Source organism: Cyprinus carpio, chromosome A20 (assembly GCF_018340385.1).
Source record: "Cyprinus carpio isolate SPL01 chromosome A20, ASM1834038v1, whole genome shotgun sequence".
Taxonomy (NCBI): Eukaryota; Metazoa; Chordata; class Actinopteri; order Cypriniformes; family Cyprinidae; genus Cyprinus; species Cyprinus carpio.
Genome location: NC_056591.1, coordinates 3257431 through 3273830, shown reverse-complemented (window position 1 = coordinate 3273830; position 16400 = coordinate 3257431). Strand labels below are relative to the sequence as shown.

The 16400-nt window shown below is 36.5% G+C and overlaps 1 protein-coding gene across 1 annotated transcript in view; it reads right to left on the bottom strand.

The window, feature by feature from the left end:
* Positions 1 to 16166, bottom strand: part of LOC109112866 (pleckstrin homology domain-containing family G member 3-like) — a 54852-nt gene extending 38686 nt beyond the window's left edge. Inside the window, exons 1-2 of the mRNA XM_042777215.1 lie at positions 16137 to 16166; positions 14308 to 14489 (exon numbers count right to left, since the gene is read on the bottom strand). Coding sequence (XP_042633149.1) covers positions 14308 to 14489; positions 16137 to 16166 — 212 coding nt within the window. The remainder of the gene's footprint in view (positions 1 to 14307; positions 14490 to 16136) is intronic.
* Between the last annotated feature and the right edge of the window lie 234 nt (positions 16167 to 16400).

The window sequence follows — 16400 nt, the reverse complement described above, 5'->3', positions numbered from 1 at the left end:
CTTCCAGACTCTCCCAGTCTTCCGCCAACTCCGACACCTTGATTTCCGAATGCATGCAAATTTGCTTTCATACGAAAAAAGTACTTTGAACCACGGAGCAACAGGCGCTTTTGTCGTGTTTCTGTGTTCAAAAGTGGCTTGCCCTGGGGAATGCGGCACCTTACCCATTTCCCTGCACACCCTGTTCACGGTGGATCTGTATGTTTCTACTTCCAGACTCCACTGCTTCCCGCAGGTCCCTCCAGGTCTGCAACGGTTCCCGTCTTCTCCACAATCTTTCCTTCCTTCCTCAGGGTCCGGTCACCTCTTCTCGTTGTGCAGCGTTTTTTGCCACACTTTTTCCGTCCCACAGACTTCCCACTGAGGTGGCCTTGATACAGCACTCTGGGACGCCTATTTCATTCAGAAATTGTCCTTTCTGTGTCTTAACCCTCTCGCTTGCGGGTGTCAATGATGGGCCTTCTGGGACAGCAGTCAGGTCGGGCAAGTCTTTACCCAATGATTGCGCGTTCTGAGTACATGAACCAGGCTGGGCGTTTTTAAAGCCTCAGGAATCTTTTGCAGGTGTGTTTTTGCGTAAATTAGTTGGGATTCAGATGATTAGGTTAATATAGCTCCGTTTAGAGAAACCCTTTTCATGATAAAATGCTACTTTTTTGAGATGCGTCACTTTCAGGGAAGAACCTGCATTTGTCTCCAACATGACAATTTGCCCGATCACATACTGCAGTCAATTAACAACATCATGGCTGCGTAGAAGAAGGCTCCGGGCTACTTTGGAAATAGGCCAGCCTGCGTCCAGATCTTTCACCCATAGGCAAACATTTGCCGCCATAATAAAGAGGAGAGATGGCAACACAAAAGAAGACCTAAGGCAGTTGAGCAACTACAAGCCTGTAATTAGATAAGAAATGGGACGCAAAGCAGTCCTATTCCTGCAAAGCGTTAAGCAACTGCCCTTAATTCTAAGTCGGCATTGATTTCAAGACAGGTGCTGAAAGCATTCTTTAGAAATGTTGGCCCATAATTGATAGGATAGCATCTTGCCGTTGATGGAGATTTGTGGGATTGCACCCAGGGCACGAAGCTCCCGTTCCAACCACATCCTAAACAAAGATGCTATATGGGTTGATATTGGTGACCCGTGGGGGCCATTTTAGTACAGTGAACTCATTGTCTGTTCAAGAAAAACCAATTTGAAAATGATTCGCAACTTTGTGACATGGTGGCATTATCATGCTGAAAGTAGCCACTCAGTGGGTGGGTACATGGTGGTCATAAAGAGATGGGACCATGGTCAGAAAACAATGCTCAGGCTAGGCGTGGGGCATTTTTAACGCATGCCCAACGGCAATTAAGGGGCCTAACGTGTGCCTAGGAAAATATCCCCCACACCATCCTACACCACACACACCCAAGCAGCACCCCCCCCCCCCTGCCCACCCAGCTCCGGTAAAACAAGTGATGATGGATCCATGTTCTCATTCTGTTTACGCCCAAGTCTGACTATACCATCTGAATGTCTCAACAGAACAGACGACTCATCAGAACCAGGAACATTTTTCCAGTCTTAAATGTCCAATCCTTTTGGTGCAGCCCTCGTTCAAATTGTAGCCTCTTTTGCCTAATTTGTGTGGAGATAGTGGCGAGAGTGGTACCCGGTGGGGCCTTCTGCGTTGTAAGCCCATCCGCCTTCAAGGTTTGCATGTTGTTTGCTTCCACCAAATGCTTTGCTGCACAATACCTCTGGTTGTAGCGAGGTGGTTATTTCAGTCAAAGTTCATCTTTCTATTGCTTAAATCAGGTCAGGGCCTATTCTCCTCCTGACCTCTAGCATCAACAAGGCATTTTCCCCACCGGACTGCCGCATACCTGATGTTTTCTCCCTTTTCACCCATTCTTTTGTATTCCCTAGAAATGGTTGTGCTTGACAATCCCATTAACTGACAGATTGTGAAATACGCAGACCGACCCCTTTCAGATATTGGTCTTGACACAGACCACATCCCCAATGCCCATAGAAGCAACACCACTGTTGGATTGGTTTATTGGTATTTGGATTAGCAACATGTTTAAATTGTAACAGTGTCCAGTATCATCCTTTATATGACAATCAAAAAAGTATACTATATATATATATATCTGCAATATGGCTATATATATATATATAATACTGATATATATATATGATCTATACTTTAAACACGATCATAGGAAAACTAATATCTGCAGATTAAAACTGAACGGTGACCCTTTATTATTTGCGAATGAGAACCCTGCACGGAAGAGCTTTGTCCTCGAGAAGGAATTCGTTTATCTAGTTAATTATTAAGTTATCAAATATTAGCAACACCGTTTCAAACCCCGGGTTCCAGGTGGATGCTTTATAATTTATATAGATATATACAATTAATGAATATAACAATGATTATACAAATGTTTTCTGCAGTTATCGCTGTTTTATATTAATACCTTTTATATTTAGACTAGAGCGGAGCATTTTTCCTAAGCAACCAGTAAGGCGACTGAAATTCATTACCTGAGGGGGTTGGGGGTAGCAGTTCGTATAGGTTTGGGGGTGCCAAAATAAAGGTGGAATACCTCTTGCTCTTTCATATGACATGTCTGATTAGGTTTCAAACTTGCAGAGCAGTTTTAGGCAAAGTGTTTTTGGCTTTTTGCAATTATTTTGCAACTGCAAGCCTAAAGATTATACATACAATATTATATTTTTTTTGTTTTATCTCAGATAGATGCGGCGCTTTCTGAGAGCGAGACAAAGCAACTGTCGAAGCACACGCTCTGAAAAAGAGAAAAACTTTTGTTCTTAATGTATAGCCTATGCTGGCTTTGTACATTTTTCAATTTTAAATTGTAATGGCAGCAACCCTGGATCATTTTGGCAAGAAAAATGTAAAAATATATTGCAGTAATAGAAAACTGTCCTCTGAACATCATGTAGGGCCTAATTATTTGCGCACGCACTCAAAACCTGAATCCAGCGTTACTGATGTGCGCACGCACTCAAAACCTGAAATATAAATTCTCACAGGATGTATAGATTACCAATATATTGAATATATATCTCTTTATGTTTTTCTAAATCCCAAACAGAGTCCAGACATCAGAAAAGTATCCGTCTATGAACATGTTTTATAGGCTATTTTAGATTTTTTGTGATTTACAATGCACAAACCAGAGAGCAGACAATATATGCAGGAAATTGTAGGGAAGGGTGTTAACGTTCTCAAAACAATAAAATATAAATTTTATTTAAATTTGTCATTTTTTTGTGTTTCAGAGGAAAAATCAGTGTTAAGGCATCTCTCTGTTACAGACTGTTCTGAAAGCAGAATTTATACAAACGTGTATAATATGCTTTAAAATCTTTAACAGAGATGTCTAGAGCAGTGGTTTTCAACCTGTGGGCCGCGGCTCAAAAGTGGCTTTTATATATATATTTATATATATTTAAATAAGCCCGAGTTATTTTCTGTTCATTGCCAGTTTATTCGAGGGACTGTGCAATAGAAATCGTCATAACAATCACGTTTTTGGGAGTTCGGTGCCGCGATTTCTAAATCGCGCTTTTATAGCACGAATGTTTCCGGGGCCCTGACCTCCCGCGTATGCCATCCGATCTAACAGCCAATGCGCGAACAGAAAGATTTGGCCCTCGTGCATTATTTTAATGTGCTTTCGCCCATTACAATAATGCACTCTCGCGCTGCTGCTTCTGCACCGCAGTACACATACTATATAAGCACTGTGCAGACGGGAGAAGAGTACATGTGAAACCTGGTATAAATGTATAACAAAATCTATTTTCAACACCTGAGGCCAGCCACTTACAATTAATGAGCCTCTATTAACCAATGTTATGGCAAAAAAGAAAAAAAGGTCCCTGGACACAGGAATTTATTTAGTTATAGATTTTTGGCCATAAGTCTAGAAATTGTGTTACATCTTTACTGTAGTGATTATTTTTGACTTTATGTCTGTTCTTAGAGACGTTACAAAAACTTTGTTGCAACAGCTCTAATTGGTTTTTCTTTTGGAAAAAATATGTGGTCAAATTCATCCTGAATGCATTTTATGCCTGTAAAGCATATCTGCGTATGTGTCAAAATTGTGATATAAAATTGAAATCGCAAAAAATGCCTCAAAGAAATCTGCGATAGTTTGTTTTTTTTTTGTCCATATCGCACAGCCCTAGCTCATTCAATAAATAAAGTTAACATTCATAGCTTCTGACTACTAAGTTATTACACCAAACAATAGCGGGGGCAGTTAAATTTTTTGTGCATGTGAGCCGCGCAAACATATGTGTGTTGGTTGTGTGGGGCCCGCGAGTTGAAAAAGGTTTGGGAACCACTGGTCTAGATGGGTTTATCATAGGTCTCTGCCCCCCACATAAGATTTTTCTAGTTAATAAGTAGTTCGATCAATTTAAGGTCATTTTTCAACTCAATCGCCCGTTTATATTAAAACTAACCCCCCCCCCCAGTCTAATTACATAATGCGCCTCAGTAATAATATTCAGCGCTCAAGTAACAGCCGATTAAGTTTGCCACAAAGCACAACGTAGCCAAGTACGCTACTAATTGTGAAAAAGGAGACATTATTTCCATTATTTATTAATAGAACTAATGTTTTCTTGTCGGTTGCAAGCTGAAATTCACGGTGCTGACTCTCAATCTCCACAGGATGCACATAATCAGAGGAGTATTTGCTAAAGTTCATTTTGAATTGGTTTCATTTAAAAGATAACACTTTCAAGCTTTCTGTAGATATATACTCTCATGTATGGTGTAAGGCACCCCAGTTTTAAGTTATTTCATTATCAGCGGAAAAAAGGGTAAAAACGAAGAAAAAAAAATGATCGTGAGGGTGGCTTCCCTGTCATGCCATGATGCGCAGATGCAATAATTAATTTTGCTGCACAACACCGAAACGCACTAGAATAATTTTGAATTAAAATTTATTTTTTTAATTTTTTTTTTAAAAAAAATTTCTTATGATATTTTTAAACGAAATTAAATTTTTATTTTGTTTTTAATTTTATTTCAAAAATTTTTTTTATGCCTAGTAAAAATCCACAATTTCGTTTTCGGTTACAGTATGGGCCCAGCACCATTAAAAAATAAATCTTCACAAGGTCTACAATGTCGAGACAGATGGCAGTTATAACCTCTAAATTAAATGCTATTTGACGTTTTAAAAATGGATCTATACACGACCGATGCCGCGGGTATGGCGTGCCCAATCTCGTTGATTTTGGATGTGTTTTAATAAATCTTGTTTTACAATTAAATAATAAAAGATACAACGCAGGTTAAGTTAGCTATTAATTGTACCAAATTAATTATAAAATGCTATAGACTGCGAACTAAGATTGGCAGTTTCACATTTTACACATGTATTACAAAGTTACTTATTTTGGTTCCAAGCAATGATACAAAATAAAACCCAAACAAAGTTTTGTAATTGAAGAAAAATTAATTAGACACAAATAAGAATTAATTATTGAGTGCGTTTGCACTCATCTTCATGTGCACCACACAAATCTTGCACTCTGATATTTTAAGAAATAGAATACACTCCTGCATTTAAATGCAATAGCAATTTTTTTTTTTTTAGTTTTACTTAATTGTAGAAAAGCAAGAGAGGCTTAGAAGGCTCCCTTAACAATCACTGAATTTGTCAACTAATCGAAGCTCTCTGTTTTACATCTCTTCCGCAACTTGTGGGTTATAATGAGAGAACTTGAATTTAATTGTGAGGGACATTATTATAATCTGTCCATTCTTTTCATAGTTTCAATGATTTTTATTTGACATTCGTGGCCAGGTTTAATTTTATTCATTTCTGTTTAAGTTTTGCTAAATAATGGGAGCGAATATATTTAATTCAGTGCCAGTCAACGTTTTTAAACTAAAATAATAGAAAATATTTTTTTTTTTAGAAAACAGGCCAAAAAAAAATTAATCAGTGTACAGACAGATATCTTTCCCCAAAGTTAGTTATCTGTCAAAATAAATGACAGGTAACGCTAACAAAGTATGTGCGTGTTTTATTCTGTTTTGTTCGTTCTAAGAAACGAACCGTAACTTATTAAGTAGGGCTACTAAAGTTTCATTCTGTGAATATTAAATATTTTAACTACCGTGTTTTTTCTTTCATTTTCCTCTGACTGCAGCCATCAAATGTAACACCACCACCCAGCGAGGTCAAAGGTGCGGCTATTTGCGAAAATGTGCTTTGAAATGCGTTTGTTTTGATAACTGGTGGTTAAAGCGCCACACTCCAGCGTCAAAAAGCTGCAAACATGCACTTTGTAGACACGGCGGGTCGGCGGCACTTGTGGCAGTAGAAAGCACACTCTGGTTGGCCACCTACTGTCGCTGTATGTGAAATGTAAACTATCTGCAAAGTTGTAAAGCTGAAAGTGGCATGATAAATAAGTTCATATTCCTCCCTAGAGATAAAGAATTGACTCTCTAAGCCTATATGATCCATTATGCGTCCCGAGTTTCATACATGCAAGTATGCTGCAGTGAGATATGCATTCAAGAAACGCTGTAGTGTTAGAGCCCACTGTGATCCCTTTGGTGCCCTGTGGCACCCAGGTCCGTCCTAATGATCCCCCGCAGATGCCATGTGTGTGGCAATTTTGCAAGCAATTTGGAGCATGTTAAGGGGCCCCAAAACCCTGGATATTTATAAAAAGTGTAAAAAAAAAAAAAAACCGGACTAGTCCTTACGAAAACTCAAGATCTTCGCAATTTAGCACTGCAAAGGCCTTATGATTACGTAGCCTCACCAAATCTGAAAGATGATTTGATTAAACTGTTAGGAGGAACTTGTTAAAGTACGAGGCCTGAAAATGACAAAACTGCACAAAAAATCATAGAGGCTGACTTCCTGTTGTGTTTAGGACTTCGCTCCAAGAGACGTTTTTGGTAGATATTATGACATTACATAGATGTACAGAAATTCATACACATATGTGAAATATAGCAGGAGGGGCGCTTCATTGAAATTTTTATAGGTAGCGCTATTCGAGCCCAGTTTTGCCACGCCCAGTTCTAAAGCAGTTGAGGGTTCGGTGCCTTGGTCAGGGTCTTACCTCAGTCGTGATATTGAGGGTGGAAGAGAGCGCTGGTCATTCACTCCCCCCCCCCACTGACAATTCCCTGCCCAGACCAAGAGACTTGAACCTGCCACCTATGGATTCAGGAGTCAAAGCTCTTCTAACCATCTGACTGCCCCCACCTAATATACCTAATAAAGATGTGTTCTTATCACAATTCTTTGTCCACAGAGGTTAAGGGGAAAGCTCTAATTCAGTGTTCCATAAACGCCACTAATATCAGAGAGTGGATTTACAGAGAGTTACAGATGGTAGACAAACCAAAATGGGTACCCACCGCCGCGCGTAACCGCCGCCGCAGGGGCCGCGGCATTAACTGCAAGACAGTCGCGTGGTTAATTCATTCGCGAAACTACTACCGCCAGGTGGCGCAAGGGACGGATTGCAAACTGAATGTAATTGTACTGTAAAATGAGATAAAAGGAGGACGGTAAAACAACAATAACATTATGATATAACATTGTACCATCATTAAAAAAAAAAAAAAAAAAACAAACATTAAAAAAGAAATGTACAGTGAGTTTCATTTCAAAAATGTAGGATAGTCTTAGGCTACAGTCTACTCATCAAAAATTAAAAGAAGACCTTTACACAAAGGATCTTATGCTTGCTATTGTTATTAAACAGTCATTAAATATAAGGCCTATATATACGGATAAAAAACAAAATGTTTTCATTTCGGTTCATTCTTGGTTTAAAAAAAAATCCTTCAGGTTCCATTTGCAGATCGAAATGAGAACGGTCCAGCATTTAGCAATAATTATGATTAATTCTGTTATTATTCTTGATTGTTCAAGACTGCGAAACACTTTGCATTTTTTTGAATTAAATGCCTTTACTGTGTGACCAAAAAATTTTGTATTTTCTGTTTCAGCTGTGTTGATCGCGCTGGTGCCTCGCGCACATTCATTGGAAACAGTGTTCACCGTGCCATTCGCGAGGCGCGAGCAGCGCGTCCACTTTGGCATATTTTTGTGTAAATGTGTTTTTTTTTTTTTTTTGTTTCGTCGATACTGAAAAACACGCGCGTGAACTACAAAACCAATATTTTTCCTAATTGAATACATAGTTAAGCTTGAAATAGCCAACATCACAGAATAATGGAAACGTTTGGATTTCTCCCGAATGAGAGCACCTTACCTTATGGTTCGCTTTAAATTATTATTCATTTATTTATTTTTTGTTTGTTTATAGCTAAGCCTATATTATTATATACTGCAATTTATTTATCCATTAGAATTATATATTTTGTAATTATTGTTCTGTTCTGATAAATTTGTTAAATTTAAAGCCAGAGTTTGTTGTAAAGTGAAGAGAACTAAAAAATCCTGTTGGCACAAGTTATAACATTATTAGGCCAAGCCGTTATTTCTGAATGTAATAAAAATGCAACTTATACTGACTTATATATTTTTTTTTCCTCTCACAAACTTAATTTATTTTTTAGCCGATGTTTTAAAAAATAAATAAATAAATAAAATAAAATAACAGGCAGCAAACGAAAAAACTAGGCGATTAATCGGTTAAAATTTGTTGTTACTGTGGGGTATTAATTATAATTATTATATACTTAGGAACAGAGTCTGGGCCTAATCTAGGCTATCCCGGGTTTTTTGGGGGGATTTTTTTTTTATTTTCATTGCATCTGAAAATGACTTTTGTGCATGCACATTCACTTCGCACGCTCAATATCGCCTGGCAGCATTGCTCAGCTGTGGGACGATTTAAAAATGTTTGATATAAAAGGTTGCTGTCACCCATTTTATACAGGAATTGTTCATTTAAAAAAAAATCGAATTATATTGTTAGTTCTAATTATATGGTTAACACAAGTTCATTTAGGCTATTTAACATGCACACTGTGACATTTTACCCTTTTAACTTATAAACTCCTTGAGATTTTAAAGTCAGTTTAATAGTATTGAAGTTCAAGTTTTTAAAAAAAGGTTTTTAAATGCTTAAATTATTTCTATGAATTAATAATATGTTATCAGGTTTTAATTGCTTAAATTATTTCTATGAATAATAATATTTATCATGTTTTATTCTTGTAGAAAATAAAGTGTTTATTCTTTAAGAAAATAAGGGAAAAAAGAATAAGGGCACAATCCAAATATTATTCATATTTTTTTGCTTCACCTATTTATGTAGGCTACAATTATTCTAAAAAAAAAAAAAAAAAAAAAAAAAAACTTAATGTATTTTAAAGTGCCATCGTGCCACTGAGTAAATTTTACCATTATAGAATTGTGACTTTAAAGGTTAGCGATTTAGGAGGTGAAAATACTGTGAAATTACAAAAATGTTATGGGATTTTAAAAGCATAACAACTGAAGGTCTATGAAAAACATCAGCCAAATAAAGCATTTTTTTAAACAATGGCACTTAAAGTTTTTGCAACTAAAATATTCCCTTTTCAACCATATAGCCTGTGAATAAAAAAAAATGCATACTTTTCATGAAAGAACACTGAGAGTTTGCTTCTGGTGTTTGCATTTGTAATTCAATATAATGAAGCTCCAAGTTTAGGAATAGCCAACACAGGTTTTTTTTTATTTGCTGCTGATGGAGGATTCCGCTTGGTCTTAAAGCCTTCGGCAAACGCTACGTTCACAAATAACAATGGTTTTCGTAAAATAATGATTAATTATCAATTGATAATTTGTTATTATTATGGTCTTGTGAAAACAATAATAGGGGCTGCGGGAAAATAATGAATAAAAAAAGAGTAGTGCTGCTGTGAGGTGCAGGCATGTTTCAGCCCAGAAACATGACAACACACCGCTCCTCACAGCCCAAAAACCAGACCGAGTTCAGTTCAGCTGGAGGGGGCTGGTGGTTTGGGGTAGTTCTGTATAGCTTGTGGGGGTTGATATAAAATGTGGTGAATCTCTTGGTCTTTCATATGCACAGTGTCTTCTGAGGGTATCAAACTTGCAGAACAGGTTTAGAATAGGACTCGTCATTTTGGTTTTAGGGCAACTTTGAAGAAAGGTTTTCATGATCCACTTCAAATGTTGACTAATGTATAGCGCAATATAGTTTATTAGTTATTATAACTTCAGAGGAAGTTGCCTTAACTCAAAAAAATAAATAAATACATTCGCCAAAGCTGTTGCGTTTTATTTTATTTTGTTTTCGTCTAAACCATATTTTTTTTAGACTATGAAATAGAAATTCTCACAGAATGTAGCCTTTTAATAACCAAAATATTGAACCATCTCTTTATGTTTTTCTAAATCCCAAACAGGTCCAGACATCCGGGGTGCGTTTTCCCAAAAACCATAGTTGCTAACCTGTTAGCAAACTTAGTTGGTTGGCAATGGGAAATTGCATTGCAACCAACAAAGTTGCTTACTTAGTTAGCAACTATGGTTTGGGGAAACGCACCCCAGTATGATCCGTCTATGATGTTTTAATAGGCTTTTTTTAGATTTGGGAATACACATGCGTTACAGACATGACAAAAACATTTTGGAGTTTTTGGAGACATTATTATTATTATTATTAATATTTTTTTTTTTTTTTTTATTTTGCAGAGAAGGGTTGGCCATTCTCTGAAAAAAAAAAAAAAAAAAATATCAATTTTATTTCAATTTTCGTTTTTGTGTTTCAGAGGAAAAATCAGTGTTAAGGTATCTTCATTACAGACCGTTCTGAAAGAAGAATTTATGCAAACGCGTATAAAATGCTTTAAAAACTTTAACAGAGATGTCTAGAGTTCGATACTATTTAATAGGTCTGCCTCCCACGTAGAGCCTTTTTCTAGTTACTAGGTTGTTCATTTTGTCATATTTCAACTAATCGCAGGTTTATATAAAATTTACATCTATAATCCATAATGAGAATATAATACGTATAAGGGAAATATCCAGCGCTCAAGCACATGCATTAAGTTTGCCCCAAAGGCACAGGGAGAAAGTAACAGCCTAATAATTGTAAAAAAACGAGACAGCATTTTAATTATTTATTAATAAACAAATGTTTTCTTGTCGGCTGCAAGATGAAATTCACAGTGCTGACTCTCTCCACTCAACGCGGCTTTAAAGAGAAATACAACCTTCACAGATTACATAATGCTTTTCGTGGAGCTAAACTTGAATTGATTCGTTTAAAAGACATTTCAAGGCTTTCTGTAGATATATTTCTCATGTATGTGAGACACCACAATTTTAAGTTAATTCATTATCAGGAAAGAATTCAAGTGATCGAGAGGGACGCCTCCCTGTCCTGCATGCGCATTAATAATTTTCGCACATGACACTTAAAATATGAATAATTATTCACATTTTGCATATGCATTACAACGTAAATTATTTTTTACATGCAATTATCCAAAATAAAACCAAACAAGATTTTGTAATGAAGATAAAACAAATAAGAATAAATGCTGCGCGTGCCCTCAGCATCACTCGCGCCGCGCAAATCTTGCACGCAGACCATTTTACACACCTGCATTTAAATGCGGCTGCAATTTTTTTATTTTTTTTACTTAAATTCTATTTAAACAAGTAACGGCGGCTCCCTTTAAAATCACTGAAATTGTCTATTTAACGAAGCTCTTTTTTACATCATTTGCACTTTGGTGATTATAATGAGAGAAATTGAGTTTAATAGTGAGGACGTTTTATTAATCAGTCCATTCTTTAGAATTTCAATGATTTAGCTAAATCGTGCAGGTTTAATTTATTTCGTTTCTTGTTTTTGTTTAATTAGGCCTAAATAATGGTAACGAAATTATACAGTGCCTCACATTTTACTAAAATAAAGAAAATAATTTATAAAACACGCAACAAGTTCTTAATCAGTGTACAGACAAATTATTTTTCCCAAGAAGTTGTCTGTCTGTAAAAATAAAGGACAGGTAACGAAAAACAAAAATGCATGTTTGTTTATTAAAGGAATTTTAAAATATAAATTAAAATATAGGCCTAATATATAGAAATATTGACATTTTGCATATAAATCCATGTAGCCTAGCTCACTAAAATAGGCTACACAACTTTTTAACTGCTACGATGCAAAGTAAACCACAATTTATTTTGAATAATATAACACGTAATTCATATTATATAAATAATACTGCACACCTATTAAATGTGTCGAATCTAAAATATGGTGTAATACTGTGTCAGCTTAGAGAAAATATAAGCACCAGGCTCAGGCACAGGCTTGACATTTATCCTGCTTGAATTCGTTCTAATAAATGCACATAACTTCATAATTACCAAACTTTCATCTGTGAATATTAAATATATTTTACTATAGTGTTTTTTCTTTATTTTCCCTGACTGCAGCCGTCAAATGTTAACACATCAGCAAGGCAAAAAATGACGTCTATTTGCGAAAATGTGCTTGATGCGCTTGTTTGAAAACTTGTGATTAAAGCGCCACTCAGCGGTCAAAAGCTGCAAATGCACTTTGCAGACGCTGCGGGACGGCGGTACGAGCGGCGGTAGAAGTAAACGTTTTGGATGTTCCACCTACTGTATCATTTACATTCAGTCTGTGCAGTTTTTGTCTGGCCAAAAAACAGAACATATTTGCATGACCTGCTGTAAATTTGACCAATTGATGAAAAACAAGCTCATGTGGATTCAGATGTACATGGGATCCATATGCAGGCTTTATTGCAGAGACTCGTAGTCGTACAGGCAATATGTAATGAACCAGAACTCGACATGGGATCCATATGCAGGCTTTATTGCAGAGACTCGTAGTCGTACAGGCAATGGTCCAATACCAGCAATATCAACAACGTAGGGAGAACAGAGAATCAAAATTCCAGTAACAAGCAAGGGTCGGTAGGTAGGCAGCAAAGGTACGGAAAGGATATCAAAACAGGATCGGCCACAGGAAATCAAACACGGGTAATAACGCTCAGAAATGACAGACACGCAAATCAAGACTTCGCGTTGAGCTGTAGTTGATAGTCCAGCTTATATACAAGTCCTGATGATGAGCACCTGTGACGGTGATCAGAGTCCAAGGACGGGGCTTGTGGGAAATGTAGTGTAGTCAGTGGTAGATGAATGAGTGGATGCGTGTGTGTCAGTATTCAGGTTACGTCTCCCTCTGCTGGCCAGCAGAGGGAATCCCGGGGTTCGTCTCCGTGACAATTTAAAGGCTGAAATGTGAGGTTTACCATTTTTTACCACTTTTTCAAGGCTTTATTTGAATATTTCATACATGTATTAGATAAACTGTTGTCAGTCATGTTGTCATTTAAAATCCAGATATCATTAGTAATGTTATTGTTTTAGTGTTATGTATTGTTTTTTAATTTTTTATTTGTTGTTAGCTAATTTAAAATATAAAACTTTGTGAAACTATTTAATGTGTCAGTACCTTTTGAAAATTTCTAGCACATTTTAACAATACTGGGGAAAACGAGGAGAAATTTTGGTAACTTAATCATGAAAATAAATTTTTCATACCATTTCATCTCTAAATAATAATAATACTGAGCAACTCCCTTAGGCCCTATAATAATAATAATATAATAATAAATAATAATAATAATAAACGGAGCACCATCGGCGCTCAGGCCCTAATAATAATCCTTTGGGGAACAATAGGCCCTGCACCCCTTGTGGCTTGAGCCCTTAAAAAAATAAAAATTGAAAAAAATTGAATTTGTAATAATTAAAAAAAAACACATAAAAATTCACAAAATGCCTTTTACTATTATGTGAAAAAAATGGCTTTTACTGTGATACAAGATTTCTGTCATTCCACCCAGATTAGGGGAGTTGATGAGTCCATCTTTGAGAAGACCAAAGACATAAACATCTTGTGTGGACTTTATTCATCCATAAATACGTCAGGGACAGCTAGTCATCATTCTTTTCATATCCTGTCATTTACTTTTATTTATTGCATTTGGGTGACAAAAATGCAAAAAGAGTAAAAGGAACGTTTTCATCCTTTGGTGTGGGCGCTAAAAAAATTATCATTATAGCTATCATTCTTGGTGTAAACAGGCTTTTAGTCACCATTGTTATTAAATAAGAAATTAAAATAACATCATAATGTTTAAAAATTAAGATTCTTCTCTTTGAAAAACCTATGCATTCCATACATCAATAAATAACTGGTGACGGTTTCGGTTTTCGTTGGTCGGCAAATCAAGCTAATAATTAATGATTTCTTACCTGTTAAATTCATAGATGTCCTCAATGTTTCCAAACAGAGCACACACCTGTTCTGGCTTTATGGGAAGATCTCCTGTGTCTATAATGTGAGCAAGGTAGTCCTGCAAAGAGAAAATCAGATTATAACAAAAGATTATCACAAAAGATGCACTACTGTATATTGTATTGGTAATATCAATGAGCTATATTCTAAGCATATCAATAGCCGCGCGTTTCCACTGTCGGGCCAAAAGCGGGCGTGCTAGTGCGTGCCAGGGCCAGTCGCGTTTCCACTGTCACCTCAGGGGCTTGATTGTGCCTCGTCGGTGCTTCCTCGGGGCCAACGGCCAGGTTTTTTGGCCCGATGATAACCTTGGGCCAAAGCGGGTCAGCTGGGGCTAGAGGAGTGGTTATGAAGAAAGGCAGAGTTTCTCCGTGTCTGCAGAGCGTCAGCGGCCGCAGATCATTTCATTTCAAGCTACAGCCATAACACCAGCATTAAACACTTTTTTAAAATAAATTGAGCTCAAAACTCACTTTCAGTCAGCAGCGAGTGTTTGAAATAACTCGATCCGATCTGATGTGGATTATAATCACCATAAAAGGCAGAATTCTTTTATAAGCGATTGCAAAAGAATATGCATGCTAGGTATGCACGCTAGGTATTAACGTTACCATAGTAAACATGGTTAATGTGAGCGTTTTGAAACAAATCAGACGGCAGCTTCTTATTCTCTCTCGCACAATCGTGTAGTAAACATATTTTTATCTGTCATAAGTCTCGTCTCGAAAGTTTAGCTCCACGTAGCCTATGTTCATAAAAAATATAATAATGTTTTTTTTGTTCGGGACCTTTTATAAAAATAGAGAGAATTATCATTCATTCTAAAGTGTGATTATGTGACCTACAAAATAAACAGAAACAGTCTCGACTGAAATAAGCAGGAGGCTATTTTCATAATGCTTCAGCGTTAAAAAGAAATAAATAAAATAGAAATACCTTTATTTTCTGTGACAAATTTTTAAGCCTGATAAATTAAATTCATTATGCTCAATGTAATCACTACAGTAAAACATTGATGCTTTTGAATTTAAATATTTAACAAAGCATGCAAACAAAGGCCGCGTGTTTTATCATGTTCGTTTGTGTGATTGCCGCCTGTTCCAGTGATTTATTTCTTATTAGTTTTCTGATAACTTTGTTTGGTGAAATGAAATGGTTGCGTGACATTGTTCCTGAGAGGCGTGTAAAGGGCGGGTTTTAGTGAGGTGCAGCGGAGCTTCAGGCCCAACGGTATTTTGGCCTCATGCTACTGGCCCGAGGCTATCAGTTCCGCCCGGCCCATTTTAAGCCCTGGCTCGCACTGGCCCGACAGTGGAAAAGCGGCTAATGAGCATCAGCCAATATTTTCTTTTTTAACATAGGTACTGACTGAAATGATGTCTTTTAAACTGAAACAGCACAAACCAAATCAAAATCCATATTTCTTAAATATTTGTATATATTTTTCTATTTCTATAGTGTATCATTTTTTTGATGCCTGATTTCAAAAGTACAACTACATAAAAATTACATATAAGATACACATTAGATGTAAGCTCTAGCATAAGAAGAAAATAGGCAATACAGGGTTTATAATAGACAAATAGAAACTGGCTCATATACAAGTTTTATAGATCAACTGGCACAAGAGATTGTCATCCACAAAAAATAATATTTATTGTATAATATGCTGTTAGAGAGAGACAGAGAGAAAGATAGAGGGAAAGAGTGCAGAGGCCGAGCAAAGAAAGAGATCGCCAGCCCAGAAAAAAGACAGCAATTGAAAAAGAGACAGAGCAATAGTTACCATCCTCTTGTTATCACTTCCGTTGACCATGTGACTAAAACAACCAATGAGACATTCAAACTGACAATCAGCAGATTACAGCTTCACCCAGGGTGCAAACGGTGTGACAATTAGCAGATCAATTTGTTTTCAATGCTTCTAAATTTGGGTACAATGTTTGGGTTCACCATTTAGTTCAGTACAAAACAGCAAATGGTTTTGTAGTCTACAAAAAGAATGCAAATTTAGAATAGGGTTCCAAGTTTTTATAAAATTTATCAGCTT